Genomic DNA, 25,831 nt, shown 5'->3' on the forward strand with positions numbered 1-25,831 from the left:
TCTGTTGAGATGGAATCTCTCAGACTTTTCTTCCCTAGACTATGCTACATTCTGAATCCTACTCAACTTCCTATGTAACTAGGATTACAGGCATGTCTAATGAAATATGACACCATGCAGCAATAAAACAAAGAACAGTTGCTCATGCATCAGTAGTGATAAATCCATAAATCTTTTTCCTTTTTTTGTGGTGTTTAGTATTGAACCATTGAACCGGAGCCTCTCTACTCCCATGCCACATCCAGTGCCAGGGATATATTTTTGACCAAAAGATACTAGACATAAAAAGTATATTTCCTAAGATTTCATTTGTAGAAACCTTAAAACAGACAAAATAAATCTGTGCTGGTGCAGTGCTTACACTTGATAAGGAGATTGACTGAAGAAAACATGAACAAGCCTTCTATGGCAGAGAAAGTGAACTATAGTGTTTGTAATGGGTGCTGTGTGTTAGATATATTAAAGTTCATCAATCTGCATACATAAGCTCTGTGTACTTCCTAAATGAAAGCTGTAGCAGTAAAACTGAATGACTTAAGAAAGGTTAGCTAATTGCCAATAGCTCATGCTTATAGTCCTAGCTACTCCTAGAGAATGACTTATGGAGAATCAAGGTTTGGGGTCAGCCAAGTAGGATATTCCTCAACAAGAAGACCAAGGCAAGGAGAAATTGCCCTACAAGATACCAAGACATGTTTTAAAGCTGTAGTAATTAAGGATATGTGATAATTGCTAGGATTTGGTTAGAACTGAACAGAATATAGAGTTCAGAAATAAAATTCCATATGTGTGAAAATGTCATTGTAGGTGATGGGCTGAGAATGAATTCTTTAGGTAATTTTGCTGGGAATGTTGGAAAGTATATAAGTGACCTCACATCATATAAAAGAGCAATTCCTGACTTTTAGAATAAGATATAGGAAAAACTGATCAGAAGCAGTGGGAGATTTATTAAGTGAGGAGTAAGAAGCTCTAATAATGTAAGATATAAAACATGACAGAAATTCCAAAAATGCTGTTCATCAGAAGACATTCTATCAACGATACACAATAAATTGGAAGAATTTATTTGTAACATAGTTACCACAGAGTAGTATGGAAAGCATAGAATTCTAAAGAATGTTTTAAAAGGAAAAAAGAAGAGGTAAAATAGCCAGTAGAAAGAGAATAGAGATGCTAGTCATTACAGATGAGGTAACTAATGGAGAACAGACAGCAAATTGCTAGCTCTCATAAGGAATCAGGGAACCATAGGTTAACATAACAATGAGAATAATTTATACCCACAAGCTGGGTAAAATTTTATAGTCTGGAAATATTAAGTGTTGGCCAAGATGCGAACAACTAGTGCTGATAGTCTAAAAGGTCCACCTGTCTGGAAAGTAATTTGGCAATGTCATGTCCATGTAAATAGATTCACCATAAAGCCCAATAGTTTTAGTCCTTTATGTACACTAAAAATTCTTGCCACACAACTAAGAATGCTCATAGAAGTACGACATACATGAGTAGTACCAAGAATGCTCAACTGATCAGTAAAGAATAATGGAGAAGCTGAGTGCCAATGGCTCACATCTGTAATCCTAACTACTCAGGTGGCTGAGAGCTGAGGATTGTGGTTTGAAGTCAGCCCAGACAGAAAACTCTGTGACACTCTTATCTCCAATAAACTACCAAAAGAAAAAGCCAGAAGTGAAGGTGAGGCTCAAGTGGTAGAGTGCTAGCCTTGAGCACAAAAATTCAGAAACAGTGTCCAAACCCTGAGTTCAAGCCCCAGGACCAGAACAACAACAACAAAAATAATGGATAAAACCAAAATATGGCATAGTCATACAAAAGCATTCCTTAGCAGTGAAAGTCGAGTTACATGAAAACAAGGAGTACATTGTATAAAATAGCAAGTTTCAATTTCATACTACTATTACAATGTTTATAAATATGAAAAGCTAAACAATATTTCTAAATATGCCTCTGTGTAAAAAAAACTATTTGGATAGCAAACTAATAGTAAACAGAATGCAAGACAATAGAAGGAACACTCAAGCACTGTCAAGGGTACGAGTAATCTGTATCTGTTTCTAATTTTAATATTTATACATATTTGGTGTGTGTCAAACACTGCATGGAGAATACTCATGTAGAAATAGTTAACTACAGGGTGGTTTAAGATTTTTCCAGGAAGAAAATGGAGATGAAGGACAGAGGGTTGGAAGCATATCTCAGGTTGTAGAGCACCAGCTAACCAGAGAAAGTATCATATACTGAGTGGAGTTCCTATCTTGGGGGAAAAAAAAGAAGAAAAGGATAGATAGATAGATAGATAGATAGATAGATAGATAGATAGATAGATAGATAGATAGATAGATAGATAGATTCTGGCTTCTCATCTACCTTTTCAGGGAATTGAGGCATGCCTTTGGGGAATTTACTGAAATGTCCTGGCCTCAGTGTTCACATCTGTGAAAGGGGAATTCTAAAAGCATTCAGGGTTGCTATAAGCATTAAATGCATTTATTGATGTAAAGCTCTTATCAAACTGTGGGGCATGTGAGTCTGCTCACAATGTCACCACCCCAGGGTGCTACTCAACTTCCCTTAATCTTTACTTACTTGCAAAGTGGGGCAATGGGATTATTGTGAAGTAGTAAGCATAGAGAAAACAATGGATAGTCAGTGAACAAAACTGTAGAAATTTTGATGTTATCTCTTGAATTTGAATCTTATAGTTTTTAAATTAAAGAGCTAGTAATATGGTACAGAAGTAATGTTGTTCATGCTTGAAGTGATTTTTGGAGTGTATGAAGATTTTCAAGTAGTTAGGCATGGTATCTACTAGTTTGTTTATATACACATATACACACACACACACATATATATAAATATATGTATTCTTAATAATGTTCCTTTTGGGATTCATTCTGCTTAAATCCTGCCACAATATCTTCCTTAATATTTTATGAAATTATATTTTATAATTATAATGAAAATATTGAAAATGTGGGAAAAGCTGTGTCCCTACACATTCAAAATACTTCTTACTTTAATACTGTGTCTTCTAGCACTTTCCCTATAGTTTAACAAATGAAGTTGAGATCACACAATTAAATAAGTCTGTGGGAGAGCACACATCGAGGAATTGCTGATGACTTCATGTTTCAGATCGTGGTGTCGGCAGTCTCTTGTAAGTGAGGTCATAGCTGTTCACTCATCTTTCCTGTCTCTGCCCATCCCTACCCTACCTCCCAGGCCCTCTCCTAGCTAGTCCTAGGGGGAACTGAACTCATGGTGATTCCAGAGGCTGGGATGCTCCATCTGAAAATATATTTTCCCAGGACTCTTCCTCTTCCTCACTTTTTTGTAGTGACAAAACTACTTTGAATATGCTTCATGGAAACAGCACTTTTTTTTCTGAATTTTGTTTTTTAAAGATAAATGTACTTAATTTTGATATGCTCAACAACAACCAGTTGGATTTTTCCAGCTGCTTGAGGATACTGTCAAATTGAAGGCAAGCTATCTTTGTCTTGTTCTAGCCTTCCTTCTGTAGTTTCACTAATGAAGTCCAAGCCCAAGCTGCTTTTATGCCTTTCTGTATATGGTGTATATGTGCTGAGTGCAGTTCACTAACTGGGAAAACACAAAGCTTGCTGAACATTACTTGCCTGTGTGTTCAGTACAGCCAGCATTAACAAACCTAATAAATGCAGCAACATTAACCTACCAAATCTAGGTCAGTTCTGTTGATTAAGAATGTTATAGGTTTAGGAAATGACCCTGTAAGACCCCACTTAAAACTTAACTATACCACAATTTGTTGCATCACTTGTTTTCTTTAAATGGAAGAATGTTTTTCTTGTACCTCAATCCATTGGGTGGACATTTAAAAGATCTTCATCAACAACAGACATTTATTGAGTGCCTATTGTATGCAAGGCACTGTACTAGGGGTGAGGCTACAAAGACAAAGGAGAAACAGTCCCTGCCCTCAAGGAGCTTACAATCTAATTAGTATAACAACACATACATAAAGACAAAGGACAATCCAAGGTAGCATTATATATAATATAAACCAATAGGATTTCAGTCTTTTTTTTTTTTTTTTGCATTTACATTTCATTACCCTGAGTAGGTGGGGTGAGTGAGCTAGAATAGAGGGTTTATTCTGGTTCAGTGTTAAGCCTTGTAGACACCCTCTCTACTTCTTCCAAAGTATCTTCTGGATTTCATTAAAATCTAGGCAATTGGTTCACTTCTTCTGTCCCCCATTTTGGGCTTGTTATAGTTTTCTCTGAAGAGGCTTCTGAGAGTGTCATCCACTGTCCTGCTTTATCCAGAATGACTTTAGTTTTAGTACTGGAAGCCTGTATTTTGGATCTGTCTTCTTCACCAGCCCTGGGAAACACTGGAGATCACCTCTGAAGTACCTTATCCTCTATCCAGGTGAACTCCTCCCACCTACGTTAGTCCTAACTCTGTCAGGACCTACCCTCAATCCATTCACCAGCTAGGTCTCTAGTTAAAATTTACATGGAAGGCTTTACTAGCCCCAAAGACTGCAGACTTGAGAGCACACTGAAGTTAGAAGTGAATCTGGAGAGAATGGAGAAGGCAAAGATCAAGAGAGAATCCACAAGGGCAGAGAAAATGGTTGGTTCAATATGAATTGTAGAACAGAATAGGAATATGAACTTTCTCTCAGAGTAGCTCTATTTAACAACCTGAATCACCACTGTGATGGAATCTAGGATATATTTCTGCAATAAGATCTCTCTTACACAAGGGCAAATACTTGTGCAAGTACTGAGCATTAATATGTGCTTAAATAGCATTGTCTTAACAGAATTTCAACTTTTCATATTTGCCAAGTACTCATTTAACTTCTAAATCAGTAATTTTAATTTGGGGGAGAGGTGACTATTTCAAAATCAAATTATTTCCCTTTATTCACATGCAATTCAAATAGATCAGTAATAGAAAGTACTTCCAGTAAACAAAGGAAGTCTGTGTAGAGAGGGGACATTTGAACGCTGATACACAAATTGGATATCAGCCTAAAGGTTCTAAGAGAGTGAACAAATGCTTCTTTAAGGTATAACACTGCCTGTTTTACTTTTGTTTCCTTTCTTGAAGAAAACATTGAACTCTGAAACCTTAGAAACTTGGAGATCCTGAATTGTTCTGGTTTTATATCTAGCCCTCAGGAGTGCAGATCAGGGTTAGTGAAGCACAGGGACTTAGATGCCAAACACCCATTAACAGTAATGGAAATCACACAGCTAAGTCCCCACGCAGCACACTGAATATTTACCTCCTAATGTTCTTTTAATGTACGCTTTCTTGGGTGAATATTTACTGTAGAATATTAAATGTGAGATTCTTCTTTTTATGGGCCATTTGAAGTGATTGATTTTGTTTGTGAATTCCTATATCTTTGCCCATAATGGCTATCTATTGTAATGGCCTCTGCCAAATGTTCTTGCGTTGAAATAACAGAAGCCATGGATCGGCCAGCTGTGGCATTGTATTACTGTGGTCTTAAAAGCTAGGAGGAGGCTGATGATACTGCAAGGGAGACAAGAAAAAGCGACATAACATAACAAGTATGTCTTGGGCTTCAAATGCAATAGAATCACTGAGGTCTGTAAACATGATTTTGTAGTCATCTTTTATATCAGAGTTTATGTTTAATGGTGTTGAATGGTGTTAAGTTTGACAGTCATGAAATGATAGTTGCATGACAAGAACTCAATTGCCCACAACCAGGTCCATCAGCACAATCCATCAGAGTTCTAGGCATTTTCTTTAATGCTGCAATAAAACCACTACCCAAGGGATGATGTCACATATTTTCTACTACACATGAATTAAAACATTTCCTACTTGAATCAGGACCTTTAGAATTTAGTTGCATTTCTCAGTATTTGAGAAGGAGAAGTTTGGAAATCTCTTGATAGTCTCCTTCCTTCCTTCCTTCCTTCCTTCCTTCCTTCCTTCCTTCCTTCCTTCCTTCCTTCCTTCCTTCCTTCCTTCCTTCCTTCCTTCCTTCCTTCCTTTCTGTCTGTCTGTCTGTCTGTCTTTCTTTCTGAAAAAAAATCTAAGACCAAAAGTTACACAGACATGTGAGATATTATTAGATTAGGTAATGTAGTTGAATCCCTGAAACTATGCTTCTCTAAATTTCCATAAATACAGAAGTTGTCAAGGAGTCACACCTAAGCAATATCACCACTTTAAGTATTGTATAAGCAGCCTTTAAATCAATTGTAGAAAACTCATATACTTTTCATATGTTCAGAAAAAACATCATGTGTTCAAAGTTCATGCTGCAGAAAAGGTTGTGGTCTAATAAAATTCATATTCCCTTTAAAAACTAGACTCTCTGTGGGTGAGTGCTAGTGTGAGGGGAAGGGGCTAGAGGGAAGGATGAAGGAAATTGAATTATGATGAAATAGATGGTTTGCACTTTAAAAAATGGGAAAAAGTATGAGAAAACCTAAAGAATGAATTTCAGTATGCTTTGGATAATCCTTCCAATGTTTGGTGGCTTTTAACAGCTCAAGTCATACCACAAAGATGTTAACTTTTATTGTGTGACTGTATGAATTATATTTACATCTCATCCATGGTACCTCTTATAATTGATAGTACCAGCTGGTGAAAGGTAATGGAATCTTTACTAATTAAGAAGAGGGAAAGCCAGGCCTGATGCTTTATACCTGTAATCAGAGCCATGTCATGTTTTATAAGTATCAGTTCTCTCAATATATTTGCTGATACTTTCAAATTAGAGAAACTAATGCCACTTCACCCATGTGTAAAGAAAACAGTATATTCTTAAAAACTATTGTTGAGCAGTATTATTTATTTAAGTAAAAATCTATAGTAACTTGATTTTGACTTTCAATAAAAGGAATCCTTAATATTTTTGTAGATCAAGGAACTGCATTTGCAGTGGGTGTGTCTGAATAGTCATAGGAAAATGAGTTGTGTAACACAAAATCTCCATGTATGCTCTTTTCCTCACAGAACTGCAGTTCCTTTTACCTGTAGCTAGATAATATCTCAGAAATATTTGTGTGTGTGTGTGTGTGTGTGTGTGTGTGTGTGTGTGTGTGTTGCGTCCAGAGAAACAAAAGAAGGGTTTTAGCTACCAGGGCCCACAAGGAAGTATATTTTTTAATGATAGGAGAAGATAAGTAGTACAGACTATTAAAGACTTCCCCTCAAATAAATGTCCTATAAGTGCTGGAGCTTAAAGTGCTCAGACAGGTTGGTGAGAGGTTTACAGAACTTTAAAGGTGGGCTGTAACCAATGAAGTTTTCGGGCACAGTAACATCATTCTGAAGAAGAAACTAGGGCTTAAGAGCAGTTACTTGTATCAATTGTTACTAAGGAAAACTACCTTAGATTTCTCTTGTTAGCATCTTTCTGTTTTAATGACACAGTTTTTGGTTTTCAATTTTGTTCTTTTGAAACATTTGTGTACATTAGAAAATGTTATAGCTGTTCTTGCTATAAAAGAATAATTTTCTTGAAGCCTAAGGGTTCAAAAAATGTAACATAACATTTCCATGTCAAATATCAACTGCATGCTAACCTTGAGCATTGTGAACACTGTAACTCATCAACCCAGTTCTAGGCCGATTCCAACCATCATCAAGGAATAAAGAGTTAGAAAGAATAAATTACCACATAATCATAATCTATAAAAATACTGGCCTAGAGTACACTAAAAAACTCTCAATAAATAAATATTAGACATTTACTTTATGAAAGTCAGTGAAGATGTGCTCTTCAGAAATCACGTCCACACTTTCAAGCTGCTTTGTACAAATCACACAGAGTCTAATAAGTGACAAAAGTTATAGGTCAAGTTAGAATACAACTTGATAGAAAAGTGTCTCTTGTAATTGATATTTCTATAAAGGAATGCAACCAATGTTGTGGAGTTGCTTATGTTTTGGGTTTGAAGGCAGTATTTAAAGAGACTCAAAATGTTTCAGCCATGGCAGCATCACTGAAATGAATGTTCAGTCTCTAAGGCGACATCTTTCAAAGGTTACAAACACTCGTTACAATGTACTAATTGTAGAATTTGTTGCTACAAACCAGCTACCCAACCTCTGTCCAGGGTGCTGAAGGAGGGAGCTTGTTTTCTGAAAGTTGTTCTGTTCTCTTTTTCTCTCTGATGGCTCAAGAAAGTTTAGCAGCCTGTGTCTGATACCGTGTGTAGCTGGGGTCACAGTCTGGCATGCTCATTCCTCAGAACACAGCTTTATTCTGAGGATGATTTACAACAGATGATTCCGGTTTCCAGTCTGGTTGAAAAAAATGAATATTGAATGTCCGTGCCCAGTTCTTGAACACTCGTTTCTCTGTGATGAAGCGATGATGACTGCCCTTGCGTCCTCGCTCATGGGAGAGGTACATGGTACATTCATCAGGTCCAAAAGGTTCATAATAATGATAAGGTACTGAAGGATGATTAGGATCCCTGTAGGAAGGAAGATAAGCTGATTAAAGCAAAAACAATTATTTTTTCTCATTGATTCATGCAAGATATTATCTTTAATAAGATAATAAGCACAGATGATATTTTCTAGTCAAATGAATGGTTTTTCTGATGTTTAAGCAACAAGAAAGTGCAGAGGTTTTGTGGTTGTGAAATATTCAGTCACCATTGGTACCAAATGCAGAAATAAATGTGCTATTGAACATTTAGGCTTCTAGGATTTAGCACTATGTATTTATGGTTAAAATTATAGTTCCTTTTTATTGTAAAGGTGATGTACAGAAGTAACAGTTATGTAAGTCAGGTAATGAGTACATTTCTTTTTGAACAGTGTCACCCCTCCCTCTTTTCCTCTTAGTTCTTCCCTCTTTACTCCCTCCCCCTAAATTGTATAGTCTACTTCCAACATAGTGTCTATTGAGTATCACTGCTGAATTAGATTACCATTTGTCCCATCATTTATTTCCACTCTCACCTGTAAACAGTCACTGTAGTAAAAGTCAATATAGAGAGATTTGTAAAACAAAACAAACAAAACCTCCAGATCATCCCTTTTCCCTAATAGAACACTCCAACCACCCCAAAGACTTCCGATGATGGAATAAGCCTGATTTTAGAATGTTCCATGATCTGGCTGTGCTGAATCTTCTTTTAACCCACAGATTGGCCTTGGCCAATCTATGCAAGCCTTGCTAGATTTTCTGTCATTTCTCCCAACCTTGTCTCTCCCGTAAAGACTGAGCATTTGAGATCATCACCTGTCTGGAATATTCTCCCCATGAGTTCATTAATTCTTACCACTGAAATGTGTCCTCATCAGAAACCTTACCCGATGTGTTTCTCATGCCATCACTCCATCTCACTCTCCTTCATTTTCTTTTCTCACTTCTTTTTTCCTTATAGCACAAATCTCCCTTTGTAATTGGTATTGTTATTTGTTTACCTCCTTATTTTCTGCACTGAAGGCAGGGATTTGTTTTACTTCCATAGCAGGGCTTAGTAGGGATTCAATAAATCTTAAAGTTCTGTTGCTCAAAGAACTTTATACAGAGTCAGTAGCTGACAAGCAAACTTCTAAAGATACTGTCTCCTCCACATATGGAAAGCTGGTTATACTAGTTTGATTCTGTGGGAGAAAAAGGAAGATAGACGACAAACAAGATGACAACTTTTCCTGATGTTGCTCTAAATAATCCATCTATTAAATCTAGAGTCTGTTGGTCCAGAAATTCTGTATCTTCAATATTTGGTGGGTAGCTTGACAGACTTAGCTTGTTTTTGGCTTTACCTCCCCCCTCTCAATCTCAAATAAGAATCACTGGCTTATTGTCTTCAAGGTGGTTGGTATGCCTAGATGTAACACAGAGAAGGGGCAGGTACCCTTGTTGAAGAGTTACTAAACATTTCCAATCAGGCAGACATTCCTAGTTTTAGCTACATTTACTCACAGGCCTTGTTGCAAAAGCCTGAAGGACAATAGAACCAAGCTAACCAACTTCTTGCAAGTGGTCTTTCAGAGCTTGAGGCCAGGGTCCACTCCACTCTTTGGGCTCTTCTCTGCATACAGAAGCATGGCTTCCCAAAGATGCTCATCCTGCAACCCACCTATTCGTTTTCTTCAGAGGCAATCAATACACAAATGGCTTTTAGAGTAGCAACTATACTGGGGTCAGGGATCGAAGTCTTTTATCAAGAGAGGTGTCGAGTTTGTGGCTCTGACAACAATAAACCTTTGAGCTGTTTCTCCTCTTGGGTTAAAGTTCTTCCAGGAAGAGAGATTTATTTTTGTCATGCAGCATCTAAACATTTCTCATCTTTGCTTGTATACTGTTCTGAATGAACTCTTCATCTCTAATATGCTTAAACTGGGTATACATGTTGCTCAGGGAATCTTGATTCTTTACTCTCTACTTATGGTAGATTTCATAGATTTACCTTACCCTAGAAATCGGAATGCCTTTAAATTTTTTATTTTGTTCGGTTGTGGGGCTTGAACTCTGGCCATGGGCGCTGTCCCTCAGCCTTTCAGCTCAAGGTGAGTGCTCTACCACTTGAGCCACAGCACCACTTCTGGTTTTCTGAGTGGTTTATTGGAGATAAGAGTCTCAGAGAGTTTCTTGCCTGGGCTGGCTTCCTGAGTAGCTAGGATTATAGACATGAGCCACTGGCACCCGGATTACCTTTAAAATTTTAGTAGAAGGCATTTTCTTTCCTATTTTCCTTTTTCATTAATAGTAAAATATAATGGGTTTCATTATGACATGTCATGCTTACATATAATATTCTTCAATCATATTTATTCCTCCATCACCATCTCTTTTTCCATCCTTCTCCCATTGCTCCTCAAAGGTCTCTCTTTGGCTTCATGCTTTTTAAAAATAATCTGGGTATTGTATCTGAGACAATTTATATGCTAGATTAATTTCACTTAATATGATCTCCAGCTTCACTTTTTCCTGTAAATAACATAATTTCATTCTTCTGTATAAATAAAACTGCATTTGTATGTGTTTATCTACATATATCTATCTTTCTCCATATATCTCTATATCTGTCTATTTACCTAATTACCTACCTATAAATCTATCAATCAAATTGTCCTTACTCATCCATGTGTTGATGCCCTCCTGAGCTGATTTGGTAATTATGAATGGTGCTACATTACACACCAACACTGAATTATCTCTACTGCATGTGGATTTACATTCCTTCGGGTATAAGTTCAGAAGTGGTAGAGCTGAATCATATGGTAGTACCATTAAGTTTCTTCAAGAAACTCCATATTGATTTCTGTTGCAGCTGAACTGGTTTCATACTCCACCAATAGTGTATAATGCTTCATTTTCTCCAGATTCTCAATAATATTATCATCTGTTATCATGATGACAGGCATTCTGACTGGGGTATAAAAGGTCTGTTTTATTTAGACAATACATGCATTTCCAATGGAAAATGACTACTATGCAGAAAAAATGATTAAGAAGAATAGAGACTTGTGAGATACTGCTTTGCAGTTTTATAATCTAGCAAACTGGATCAAATTCATACCACAATGGTATGCTTGGGGTTAAGCTCTTACTCTTTTCAATCAGGGTTCAAATCTGTTTCATCTATGTTTTGGACATCTTATTGCATCAGTCTCATTAAAGAAACAATTAGGTTTCTAAAAATATCATGAGATTGATTTGGAACTGAGGAACAGAGAGTAATTGGAACCCAGCTAAGGGATGCTATGGGATCAATTTCCTTATTCAGGAAGACCATCTCTTTGAATGAAAGCTTAGCTGGCTCCATATTGATCACCTACAGGGGGAATTAAATTTATGCATTTCAATACCATGGCTTCAGAGGTGTCTAAGTAAGCCATTCATGGAAGTGAGAGTGGTTTCCATACTTTAACATTCTGTCCAAACAGTGGGAATGTGCTTCATGAGACTTGGGAGGCATAACTGGGGTAGAGAAGGGATAGCTTGCTGGACTGTAAGTCTGCCCTCAGCAGCCATCTACTTTCCATCTAAAAAGCCCTTTCTAGCTTAGAGTCATAATTCTTCAGGTTATTCCTTAATTCTAAAGTCTTAAACAAAGAATAGCATTTTCATTTTCACTGCCTTATGAAAAAAATCAGCATATTCCCACATGTAGACTGTCATAAAAGGGATTCTTGTGCTCAAGTTTATTTTTGGAGCCAAGGGAAGCTGAAGGACAGGAAAATGGTCTGGGAACAATAGGGAAGTGGTCACACAACCATTTCCCCTATGACTGCAACCTGCCATCAGAACTGGGAGAGCTCATGTGGAAACAAGTTATGAAGAACAATTCAAAGGAGGATTTTTGTTTTATTCCTGAGAGATGGAAATTGGGAAGAGTGGAAGAACTAACCTGTACACTACATAGGCATCACTTAAAATTGGTTTATATCAGTTATACAGGGTAAGGAGATTTCAGTTACATCTCCACCTGTTCACCTATGGATTCCAATCAGTTCCTACCCTTTTTTTCACTTTGTATGCAAGAGTTTAAATAAATGCTATTGTGAGCATGAAATCCTTGCAGATTCTGTTCTAAATCATCTGGATATGTTCTAGGCCTAAGTACTTTTTAACAATGTTTTAAGTTAAACATCAAAACAAATATAAGCAGTTATTGGATAATAAAGCCCATGAAGTAAAATAAATATCCACAATGATCACAAAAAATCTAACTGAATAAACAAATAGTGAAGATAGAGAATTTTATTACAAAAATCTCAATTAATAAATGAGGGAAGTCTGAAAGAAAAGACCACTTCATTTAAACAGTGCAATAAGTTTACAGGTAAGATACACCAATGAATAGATCATCAGGGGGAAAAAGTTGAGGGGGGAAAAGGTTATTTGCATAATCTTAAATTGTATCCCCATATTACTTATTAATGGACAAGGGGCATTTTCCCAATCAATAAAGTTTAACTTCAACAGTAGGCAGAGCATGTAGTTCATGGAAGGAGCTACCAAGAAGGGCTAAAAAAAGGCTATGGCATTCATCCCTGGAATGCTTAACCTCAATCTAACCATGGGAAAATATCAGATAAACCCAAAGTATGGGGAGTTCTACAAAACCTGTGACTAGTACTGTTCAAAGTCAGCAAGGCAATGAATGACAGAAAATATTTGAAGAGGCTAAAGAGGCAAGGTGAGTAAGTGCCTGGAATTGGTCTTTCAGGAGATAAAGGACATTGAGACACTGGTAAAATCTCAACAAAGTCTATAATTTAGCTGAGCAGTGGACTGATGTTAATTTCTTAATTTTGAAAATTGGGCCCCTAAGGATGCAAAATATCAATATTAAAGGAAGCTGGATAATGGGTTATGAACTTCTTATGTGATTTTGGCAACTTTTCTGTAAACTGAAAGCTATCTAAAAGGGCAGTTATTACATAGTCTAAGGCATGATGGCTTGTGCCTATAATCTTATCTACTCTGGAACTAAACATTGGGAAGATCATAATTATTGGACAGCCTGGGAAAAAGCAAGATCTCCAAGTCCCACCCAACAAGCTGAGCATGGTAGCATGAGCTTTCCACCCCAGCTTTGCAGGAGGTATAGGTAAGAAGATCATAGTTCCGGCCATCCCTATCTGAAAAATAACTTAAGCAAAAAAATGTTGTGGCCATGGCTCAAGTTGTAGAGCATCGGCCTAAGAAGCAAAAGGCCCTAAGTTCAGTAATGCAAAAAGAAAAAGCTTAATATAATCTATCTTATTATATTTTTGTATTATTTAAGAAAGTTCTAAAATGCAGCTGTGGTTCACAGGCTGGTTTTCTAAGTACCTTCTGAGCCTTAGGGCTTAACTTACCACATACACTATCTGCCCACATACACTCTATAGTAACTACCACTGCTTCCATTTGATGGCTGAGCCCATGGCACTATGAACAGCTCTAAGCATACAGCTGCAATTGTGGGGGGTCCAAGTTGTTAACCCTACAGCTTCTCATCCTTCATGGGACAAAGAGGCACAGTGACTTACCTCAACCCTCTTCTACCCCCTATGGCTCTGGTATAATGTTTGAGAGTGGACCAATGGTGCCCATAGGAGGCACAAGGGAGGTAACAGAAATGTCTCATGACTGGAAACTGTTGGTCAAATAATGGAAAAGCTAAAAGAAACAATAAACTACTAGAAAAAATACAATAATCTATTTTAATTCTATTTTATAAAATACAGGCCAAACAAATTGTTTTACCACCCACACCTGTCCACCATAAGTGTCTGTGGACTGCCACCAAGTAGAAACTTTGCTATTACTTACACTGGTGGCTTTATTAATGTTCACTAGCTAATAATTCTAGCAGAATCAACTCTCTGGTATTCATGATACCTTTGAGATGTCCTTCATATTATGGATGAGATATTAATTTAGTTCCATGACAGTAATCACTCTGAATCATTACCCCTCTAATTAATACTCAAGAAATGACGAGTAACAGAGAGCTGTAAACTTGGTGATGTGCTAAGTGTGACTGGAAATATGATTATTAGGTAAAATATTAAATGCTTAGCCCATTATTATTACAAATAATTTACAATGGAAAATGAGATTAAAAATACTCAGCCTAACTTAGTTTAGAAAGCAATGATAACATATCTTTTCACTGAAATTTATAGTCCATCCAGAGAGAATACATTTTCCTTCCTAGCTGGAGATGGGGTGATTTAAGGTCTACTGTCCACAGAACAATATATTTTGATGCTGTTGCCAGTGAAACGTGGCATTAATTTTCTCCAGCTTTCTGAACAGTGATGATTATGAAAGCTGGTGAAGGGGTTGGTGGGGGGCTGGTGTCTAGGCCCCTTTTTGAAAATTCACTGCTAAACCTGGTTGAGGATTAAACAGAGTGGTTAAAATTGACATCTGGATACTCCTCCACATCTGAATTTGCTGTCTGCCATTTGCTTAAGAAAACTCTTTTTGTTGATTACCATTGAACCAATCTATATGGAATACCCACTGTCTACCAGACACAATGATATATACTAAATATATAATTGGAACTAAGACATGACCCCTCCTCTCTGGGAGCTTAAAGACCAATGAAGGAGCTGAAGAAATCAATCAGAGTTGATGCTAGAGGAAGGTCTGGTGGCCCTACAGGAAGACGGTGAGGGACGGGAGCTACTGTGTCTGACAGGGAGTGAAGAGTTAACAGGTTTGTTTCTTGAGCCCTGGAGACCCAAATTTAAACCTGGATTCTACCACTTATCTGCTCTAAGGTTGTGCCTAATTGCTGCAGATTTTTAAACCTTGCACGTAGAACAATGGTAATAATAATGCTTACCTTATCAGAATTTTGGACAGATAAATGAAATAACTCAAGAGTTCAGATCCAGTGTGAATGAGGTATGTGCACACAAAATATCGACCACTAATATTATCAGTAAAGAACCAGTACTATCCAGAGAAATTAGAACATAGAGAATGTGCCTTCTAGGCTGAGTGCAGAAGGATGTCTGTAGGGTGTATTTCCTGACAAAATGTTTCAGTAGGCTACAGTACATCTGAGTGACTGAAAAAGATGGGACTAAAGCAGTCAATGGAAGCCTGATCATGAAAGGTACTTGTACTAAGCTAGGTGAATTCTATTTTTAAAAGCTTTCTGTAGAGTTCCGGGAAGATGGCGGAGGAGAAGCTGAAGGCTAAACAAGCTCTTGCAAAGAAAGCAGTTTTAGTGTTCCAGTGAACAGTCCTAGGCCAGAGAATTACACCAAGTGTGCCATCACAGTACAGAGAGGCCAGAGAGCGAAAATCCAGGCAAGGAGACAGATCTGAGCACTTGCTGGCAGCCCTGGCTGTGGCGGTGGCGGCCATAGCCACTATACCTACAACACAGAGAGTCCGGGACAAAGGTGCCAGACGCAGTGGGCAAGCTGATTCTACTCAACACCAGTAAGAACTGACAAGGAGCAGATATCTTCATCCTGCAGCTTGCAGAACAGAGACAACCCAGAAACCAACACTCCGGTGTGAGTAGAACCCTGACATCCTCACTCCTTCTCAGGAAGCAGAGGAGGGAAAGCCACCCCTTCCTCTCCCTCCCCCCCACTACCAGAGATCTCCATCTTTATACTGACAAAGGCCCGGCTGAGCTGCTAGCTCCAACTCAGGCTTTGGGAGAAGATAAAAGAGTCATTTAGCAGGTCACAAGAACCTACCCTGACCTGCCAGGCTCAACTCCACCCAGGGGAAAGTCACCATGCCCAGGCAGAGAAAGCTCCACCCCTGAAAGAGTGGCTTTCTTCACTGTGTAAACAGAGCCAGAGGCTGTCCCTCCCTACAGCAGCCTAGAAAGTCAATTGAAATTCAGTAATCATAAACCCTGAGAATGGTTCTAGGCTGGGCTCTGTGAGTGTCTCAGAAGCTAGCCCCTTAGGGAAAAGCTACTGTTTGCTGAAAGGCCTCAACTCTACCCAGAACCTAGCCTCAACACAGCATCTCCAAACTAGAGGAAACATCCATCTCCCTCTTTTGTGATACTCAAAGTAGATCTCCCTCCCACTAACTAGCCTGGGAGGAGGATCACAAAATCCTGGGTAAAACAGGGCAGTTTTTTCTGCCTGCCCAAACAAATTGACTTAAGAAAACAATCAAGCCACAGGAAAACCAAACACCACAAGCAGACCAGAAACTCCACCAAGAGACTGGTTACTGACACAGGGAGATACAGGATCTTCCCATCCACCACTGCCCCCCTCCCCCCCCAAAATATCAAAGAACTCTTTTTTTTAATTTTTAATTAAAAAAATTGTTTTCTATTATTTTTTCTTCCTCTTATTCTTATTTTAGGTGTATGTGTGTGTGTGTGTGTGTGTGTGTGTGTGTGTGTGCTTTTTAAAAAAATCTCTACTGACCCTTTGGTCTCTTTTTTCTCTTTCTTTCTCATTCTTTTTATTTTTTCCTCTCTTTCGCTCTTTTTTGCATGACTCAATTGCTGTTCTGCTCATCCTCAGATATACCCATCATCGATTATTAGACCTTATACCCCATTGTGTACACACTTAATCTCTTAGGCTGAAATTACTTAATAGCAGTATTATTTCTTTATACCTATACAATTTTTTAAGTATTTTTAATTTTTAATTTTTCATGTCTCCTTTCTATCCCTCCCCTCCTCTCATCCTATCCCCGTTCTTCTCAATATTACTTTGTTAAACTTGCATAATTTTTAAGTGTTTCACTTTTTAAATTTAAATTTTTGTTTTTCCATTTTTTCTTGTCTCTTTTTTTTTCTTCTCTCTCTCCTATCATTCTGTCCAATTCATTTCTCTCTTTGAGATTAGGACTTGGTTAATTTCACTCTCCTTTTACCTTTCCACATCCCTTTAACCATATTTTTCCAACACATTTCTCCCTAAACCTAATAATTTTTGGTTTGCCAAATTCTTCTTTGATGTTCTTATCCCACTAATACATAGTTGTTTTATGTTGAATAGACTGTATCTGTTGAACTAGATTGTATCTGCAGACTTTTGACTTTGCAATTACAGGACTTTGGTTGATGCTTGCCTTAAAATTGTGTTCTAGCAAAAAACTGGTGTTACTTTCATACCAACTGGGCAGAACAAGCCACAAAAACACAAGAAAAATGGCAAGTCAGTGTATCTTGACTCTCACTCATGATCAGGTGACAGAACAGATAATGAATAATACAGAGGAGAATTCCCCAAAAGCTCTACAAACACTACTGGTAAACATGGTGAATAAAAAGTTTGAAAACCTGCAAAGGACTCAGTGTGAGCATGATAGGGAGAGAGAGGAGGCAAACCAAAGATTAATACAGGAAGCTCATGGGCATGAGGAAGCTACTCAAAGATTGATACAGGAATTGCATGAGCAGGTTAACACTCAAAGAGAAATAAAGGAATTATGTGAGCAGGCTAAGAACAGTCAAAGAGATAGAGAGGAATTGCATGCGCTGGCTGAGAACAGACAAAGAGAAAGTCAGGAATGGAGTGAGCAGGCTGAGAACACTCAAAGAGAACTACAGGAATTGCATGAACGTGAGGAAGCTAATCAAAGAATAATACAGGAATTGCGAGAGTGGGATGAGAATAGACAAAGAAAAATAGAGGCATTCATGGAATCCATAAACAGACAGCTGAAAGAAGTCAGGGAGACCACAAAGGGAATGCTGAATGGAGCCCAACAGAAAGAATGGGAGTCCAAGGAAACCCTAACCAATCAACTAAGTGATTTGAGAATAAACACTGAACACCAAATTAAGGAGGTAAAGAAGTTCATACAAGATTTAAAACAAAGCTCCAACAAAGAATTTGAAGCCATCAAAGCTAACCAATTAGAAGGAAAAGAAATAAAAAACGAAGTAGAAAGTCTTGACAGTAAGTTAGACCATGCAGAAGATCGAATCTCAGAGATTGAAGACAGCCTAGATATTATAGAGAAAGAACATACAGCTATCCAAGACAAATCCAAGAAATATGATAGATCTATTCAACATTTGGAAGGAAGACACCATCAGAAGGCCTAATCTGAGGATAATGGGTACAGAGGAACACCTAGAGACAGAAGTTAATGGTCTAGGAAATTTGTTTAATAGGATCCTAGCAGAGAATTTCCCAAACATGCAAAAAGATAGGCCTATTCAGATACAAGAAGCTTTTAGAACCCCAAACAGACCAGACCAGAACAGGACATCCCACCGTCACATTATAATCTGCACAGGATCAATTCAGACCAAGGAAAAGATCCTTAAAGCTGTCAAGGAGAAAAGATCAATCACCTATAAAGGAAAACCAATTAGAATCACCTCAGATTTCTCAGCAAAGACAATTAAAGCAAGAAGAGCCTGGAATGATGTATGCCATCCCCTAAAGACAAACAACTATCAACCAAGAATACTGTACCCAGCTAAACTCTCCTTCATAACCAAAGGTCAAATATAAACCTTCCATAGCAAAGAAAAACTGAAACAATATATCTCCACCAAACGAGCCCTACAAAAAATACTTAAACATGTCCTATACATAGAAAACCAACAAGACCACAATAAAGGCCAAGAAACCACACCCAAACTGAGAATCTAAGAACCATAGGAAGAAAGCAGTTGCCGCAACCCCAAAAGAAGGTGGATAAAATGGCAGGAACTCCCAAATACCTCTCAGTGCTATCTCTCAACATTAATGGACTTAACTCTCCAATTAAGTGACATAGCCTGTCTAGTTGGATTAAAAAGCAAGGTCTTTCTGTCTGCTGCCTTCAGGAGTCACACCTTGCTCATAAAAACAAACACATTTTGAAAGTGAAAGGCTGGAACAAAATCTACCAAGCAAACAGCCCCCATAAACAGGCAGGAGTTGCAATCCTAATATCAGATAAAATAGACTTCAAATTAAAATTAGTGAGAAGAGATAAAGAAGGTTGCTACATACTAATTAATGGATCTCTCCTTCAGGAAGATATTACCATTCTAAATATCTATTCACCAAACAACGGAGCACCCAAATTTATCCACTACTTTCTCTCAAATCTCACATAGATCCAAAGACATTAATTTTGAGGGACTTTAACACACCACTATCCCCACTAGATAGATTAACTCGGCAAAAACTCAACAGAGAAACCTCAGATCTAAACAACTGCATAGAACAACTAGATTTAACAGACATCTACCGAATATTTCACCCAGCAGCATCAGAATACACGTTTTCCTCAGCAGCACATGGAACATTTTCCAAAACAGATCACATTTTAGGCCACAAAGCAAACTTGCCCAAATTCAGAAAAATTGAAGTTATGCCCTGCATTCTCTCAGACCCCAAGGGATTAAAATGAGAACTCAACACCAAAAGCCACCAAAGAAAGTCCTTTAACACATGGAGGCTGAACAATACACTGTGGAATCACCAGTGGGTCATGGAAGAGATTAGAAAGGAAATTCAAATGTTCATGCTATTCAACAAAAATGAGCACACAAATTACCAGCTCCTCTAGGACACAGCTAAGGCAGTACTCAGAGGCAAGTTATAGCTCTGAGTTCCTACATCAACAAACTGGAGAAATCTGAAACCAACAATTTAATGAGACATCTGAACCTCCTTGAAAAAGAGCAGCAAGATAAACCCCAATCCAGTAGATGGAAAGAAATAGTTAAAATTATATCAGAATTAAATGAATTAGAATCCAAAAAAACCATAGAAAGAAACAACAAAACAAAGAGTTGGTTCTTTGAAAAAATTAACAAAATTGACAGACCCTTAGCAAATCTTATCAGAAAAAGAAGAGAACACACCCACATAAATAAACTCAGAGATGAGAATGGAAATATCACCACAGAAACAACCAAGATTCAGAACATTATAAAAGAATACTTCTCAAAAGTTTATGCTAATAAGTTTGAGAACTTGGCAGAAATGGACCTTTTCCTGGCAAATATCGACATGCCAAAACTAAACCAAGATGAGTTAAACCATCTTAACAAGCCCATATCAAACATTGAAATAGAAACAGCAATAAGAGACCTCCCAGCTAAGAAAAGTCCAGGACCAGATGGTTTTACAGCGGAATTCTACAATGCCTTCAAAGCAGAACTCACACCAATACTCCTCCAACTCTTCAATGAAATTGAAAGAGAAAGTTCACTACGGAACACATTCTATGAGGCCATCATAACCCTCATCCCAACACCAGGCAGGGACTCATCAAAGAAAGAGAACTATAGATCCATTTCTTTGATGAATATTGATGCAATACTTCTCAACAATATTTTGGCCAATCGACTTCAACAATTCATCCAAAAAAATCATACACCACGATCAAACAGAATTCATTTCAGGGATGCAAAGCTGGTTCAATATACACAAATAAATATAATTCATTACATCAACAGGAGCAAGGATAAGAACCACATGGTTATCTCAATAGATGCAGAAAAAGCATTTGACAAGATCCAACACCCCTTTATGATGAAGGTTTTGGAAAAATTAGGAATCCATGGAATATTCCTCAATATCGTAAACACTGTATAGGACAAACCTACAGCCAGCCTTATACTTAATGGTGAAAAACTAAAGCCATTTCCTCTTAACTCAGGAACAAGACAGGGATGTCCACTCTCTCCATTTCTCTTCAATCTAGTATTAGAATGCCTACCTAGAGCAATAAGAGAAGATGCAAACTTAAAGGGGATGCAAATAGGGAAAGATGAAGTAAAACTCACTCTTTGCAGATGACATGATCTTGTATTTAAAGAATCCCACGGACTCTACTCCCAAATTACTCAAGCTGATTCAAAACTTTGGCAAAGTAGCAGGGTATAAAATTGACCCTCAAAAATCAATGGCTTTTTTGTATGCCAACAATGAGAAAAGCATGGCTGAAATTAGGAAAGCAACTCCATTCATAATAGCCCCACAAAAAATAAAATACCTAGGAATTAACTTAACCAAAGAAGTGAAGGACCTCTATGATGAAAACTTTAAAAACCTGAAAAAGGAAGTCATAACAGAACTTAGAAAGTGGCAAAACCTTCCATGCTCTTGGATTGGAAGGATCAACATCATAAAAATGGCAATACTTTCCAAGGCTATCTACAAATTCAATGTGATACCTATCAATATTTCAACCTCATTCTTCAAGGAAATAGAAGAGGCAATCTAAAAATTCATATGGAACAATGAAAGATCCTGAATAGCAAAAACGATCCTTACCAGAAAGAACAGTGTTGGAGGAATATCAATACCAAATTTCAAACTCTACTACAAAGCCATAGTAATCAAAACAGCTTGGTACTGGCACAAGAACAGACCTCAGGACCAATGGAATAGAATTGAAAACCCAGAAATGAACCCACAGACCTATAGTCACCTAATCTTTGATAAGGGAGCTAAAAAAATAGAATGGAAGAAAGACAGCCTCTTCAGTAAATGGTGCTGGAAAAATTGGTTAACTATTTGTAGAACACTAAAGCTACATCCATATATAGCACCCTGCACCAGAATCAACTCCAAATGGATCAAAGACCTCGGAGTTAAAACAGACACTCTGATAACATTACAGGATGGAATAGGAGAAATCCTAGGTCTCCTTGGTACAGGATGAAATTTTCTTAATAGAGACCCAGAAACACAACAAATCAAAGAAAAGTTGGACAAATGAGATTGTATGAAATTGCAGAGCTTCTGCATGTAAAGGACATAGCTAGCAAGATCAATGGAAAGCCCATGGATTGGGAGAAGATCTTCACTAGCCATACAACGGACAAGTGTCTCATATCTAAAATATACCTGGAACTCAAAAAATTAAATCCAACAACAAATCCTCAAAGAAACAACTGCCTAATAAATAAGTGGGCTAAAGACTTAAAGAGAAACTTCTCTGAAGAGGAAAGGAGGGTTGCCAATAGACACATAAAGAAATGCTCAACCTCTCTAGCCATAAAAGAAATGCAAATTAAAACAACATGGAGATACCACCTCACCCCAGTTAGAATGGCTATAATTAAGAACTCTAATAACAACAGATGCTGGAAGGGATGTGACCAGAAGGAAACCTTACTGCATTGTTGGTGGGAGTGTAAACTTGATCAACCACTTTGGAAAGTAGTATGGAGGTTCCTCAAAAGACTCCACATAGAGCTCCCCTATCACCCAGCAATCCCACTTTTGGGTATTTACCCAAATTATCACAAACAAGACCATACTAAAGCTACTGGCACAACTATGTTCATTGCAGCATTATTTACCATAGCTAAGATATGGAACCAACCCAGATGCCCCTCAGTAGCCAGGCCCAAAGAAACATAGGCCCCATGTTTTCCCTTATTTGTATTAACTAGTATATATCTGAGACAAGCAGAAAAGGTCAGATAAGTTGTTGTTAGGTGAAATGAACCCAAGAGAAGTATTCAAATGTTTTTTACTTTCATGAGATTGTTTCTAACATATTTATAAGATTTCTTTGTTGCTTTGTATGTCCCTCCCCCACAGTATAACCCCTGCTTTCACTCTATTTGATGTTGGTATAATTTGTGGAGGGGAAGGGAAAAACAAATAGTTTAACTAGGGATACAGGTGGACCCATTGCAACAATGAGATGTTCAAGTCGTTGTGTCTAAAAATGAACTTTACAACTTTGGTGGGGTGGATATAGGTGGGAGGGGGTGGTAGATTGGAAGGGATGGTAAGGGGAAACAAAGGAGGAAGCAACAATGCTTGATAAGAAATGTACTCATTATTTTGTCCATGTAATTGTAACTCCTTTGTACGGTATTTTCATAATAAATTTTTTTTAATAAGCTTTCTGTAGTAGCTACTTGGAAGGCTGAGGATAGTTGGACCAAGATTTGAGACCATTTAGGCAGAAAAATTCATTAGAGACCCCTTCTCCACCCATAGCTGGGTACAGTGGCATGTTCCTATCATCCTAAGCCATATGGGAGATTGATATTCCAGTGCAGTATGGACAGACATCCACAAGACTCCATCTCAATAGAGGGATGCTAGACACAGGTGGCTTATTCCTGTCCTTTCAACCATAACATGGAATTTAAAATAGGCTAACAACAGTCCATATATGTGCCAGGGAACACCACATATATTATATGACACATTTTATCTAAAAAATAAGCAGTGAAAAATAGGGCTAGAGGCATGGCTCAGCCATTGAGTGTCTGCCTAACAAGTGTGAGGCCCTCCAGACAAATACCAGTAAGGATAAAAAAGAGAAGGAAAAGGAGAAGGAGGAGGAAGAAGAAAAGGGGAAGGAGTAAGGAAGAGTAAGGAGGGATGGAGGGGGAAAAGGAAGAGGAGGAGGAGGAGGAGGAGAAGAAAGGAGAAGGAGAAGAGGATGAGGAGGAGGAGGAGGAGAAGGCAAAGGAGGAAAAGGAGAAGAAAGAGAAGAAAAGAGGCTTTGTTTTTATTTTTTGGAGTGGTATTTGGACTTGAACCCAGGGCCTTACATATGCTAGGCAGGCACTGTAGTACTTGAGCCATAAGATCCTTTTAGTGTTGGTTATTTTTTGAGTGGGATAAGGTCTTGTTTTATACGGAGGCAAGCCTCCTTCTTGTTCTTCCTTGTCTCACTGGAGATGACCAGACCACTGTGCCCCAGACACTGGTTGAAATGGAGTCTCGTGAATTTTTTTTGCCTGAGTTGATCTAAAACTTCAATCTTTTGATTTCAATTCCTAAGTAGCTAGGATTATAGGCTTGAGACACCACACTCAGATGTTTAGTGGCTTTCAACATGAAAGGCTACCATTCTTCTGAATCTGCTTATACAGGGGTTGTAGATATTTTCTTGCCAAGAAATGTCTCCTCAAGTTTATTCAGACCTATTAGATGGATTGAGAAGGCAGACCCAAAGGGAATTAGCTAGGAAACAATAAGTCCATGTTTAGAGGAATGACATGCTACCACACTTAACTTGGAGCACAGACGTAATGGCCTGCCTAGCTTTTCACCCCTTAAATATATAATTCAGGCCCTCATTACCTATCCTACATATCCCCTTCATCACATCACACAGGTGGTAGTGGGTATGTCCTTAAAATTACTGCCATCCTGAACCCTTAGATGTAGCAATAAGAGTAAGGTCAGTGCTTGGTCTCCCTGTGCCTCAGTTTTCCTGGAAATAAAGAAGTGCTTATTAAATTCTCCTGGAAAGTTTGTGGGAGTTGGGCTTAGCTGGGAAAGCAGTATGATTGAATCTTGGTCCAGAGGTTGTCAAGTTGCTAATTTGCCAAGTAATCTCTTCTTGGAAAGAAATATTATGCAAGATGATATATATATGTATATATATATATATATATATATATATATATAAAGCAAGTGTAAGTGGCTCTGTTCTTGGTCAAGTGGGCAGGGTTACAGTGTTTTGTTGTCTTGATTTCTTGTCCCAGAAATTAAAGAACTCTTTTCAGTCCAATTTGAAAGCCAAAGTAGATGCATCAATAAAGCTCAGGGGTCAGATGATGGACAGGAAGGGAGTGAACAGCTTCTCCACAGACACCTTGTATATGCATTATAATCAAGTTGGACCCGGGCACTGAAGGCAAAGTCCCTGCCTCTGTCATCTTTGGTCACTTTCCTATTGCCCAAAGTGAGGAAATTGAATGAATGAAAGTCTGATGTGATTATTTCTGTTAATGACTTCTCTTGAGGATACCCACTGTGTTGTAAGGTCTGAGGCACTTTGGGAAATAATGGAAAGCCCTGTGCACTAGGACTTCAAACACTGAGTCAAACACAGAACTCTGTCCCCAGGGAGGTTACATTCTGCTGCAATCAGCAAGTAGAAATCTTCCATTGCACAGAACAATCTCTAATCATTTTTGGCCCTGTGATGTCTTCTTTTTCTCTTTAAGCCCTACAGCTAATGACACATGGACTGTGCTTTTGGCCCTGAGTAGTTCTCAAGTACTTTCAAACTAAAGTCAAAAGGTTGAATGGTCAGACTCATAGCATGATTCACCTACAAGCTGATTTTCCATCCTTTGAAGCAGATATCATTTGCAAAAGTAATTTGACCTTTCAATAAAGATTGTAAAATACCTTCATTTATAGGCATATTGTAAGTGGCTTGGACATATTCACCATTACTTTGGTGTGGATAAGATTTATCGTAAGTCTCTAGGAGGCCAGGGCTGCTTTCTATTCTTTGAATCTTCAACCCAAACTAGTTGATATCTTTCAGAACAACGGTAAAATAATGTTTAGAATAGTATTAATTATTTTTATGGCTTTTTATGAATATTTGCATTATCTTTAAGTAGTTGTACAAAGAAGTTTCCATTCACCAAAGTAGTTTATGAATACAGTACAT

At 37.9% G+C, this 25,831-nt stretch overlaps 1 protein-coding gene across 1 annotated transcript in view; it reads right to left on the reverse strand.

Moving 5' to 3' along the window:
- Positions 1–8,263: 8,263 nt before the first annotated feature.
- St6galnac5 (ST6 N-acetylgalactosaminide alpha-2,6-sialyltransferase 5) overlaps positions 8,264–25,831 on the reverse strand; it is a 172,898-nt gene continuing 155,330 nt past the window's right edge. Inside the window, exon 5 of the mRNA XM_042685065.1 lies at positions 8,264–8,495. Coding sequence (XP_042540999.1) covers positions 8,264–8,495 — 232 coding nt within the window. The remainder of the gene's footprint in view (positions 8,496–25,831) is intronic.

The sequence above is a fragment of the Dipodomys spectabilis genome, unplaced genomic scaffold (genome assembly GCF_019054845.1).
Source record: "Dipodomys spectabilis isolate Male_0828 unplaced genomic scaffold, ASM1905484v1 ptg000002l, whole genome shotgun sequence".
NCBI classification, from domain to species: domain Eukaryota; kingdom Metazoa; phylum Chordata; class Mammalia; order Rodentia; family Heteromyidae; genus Dipodomys; species Dipodomys spectabilis.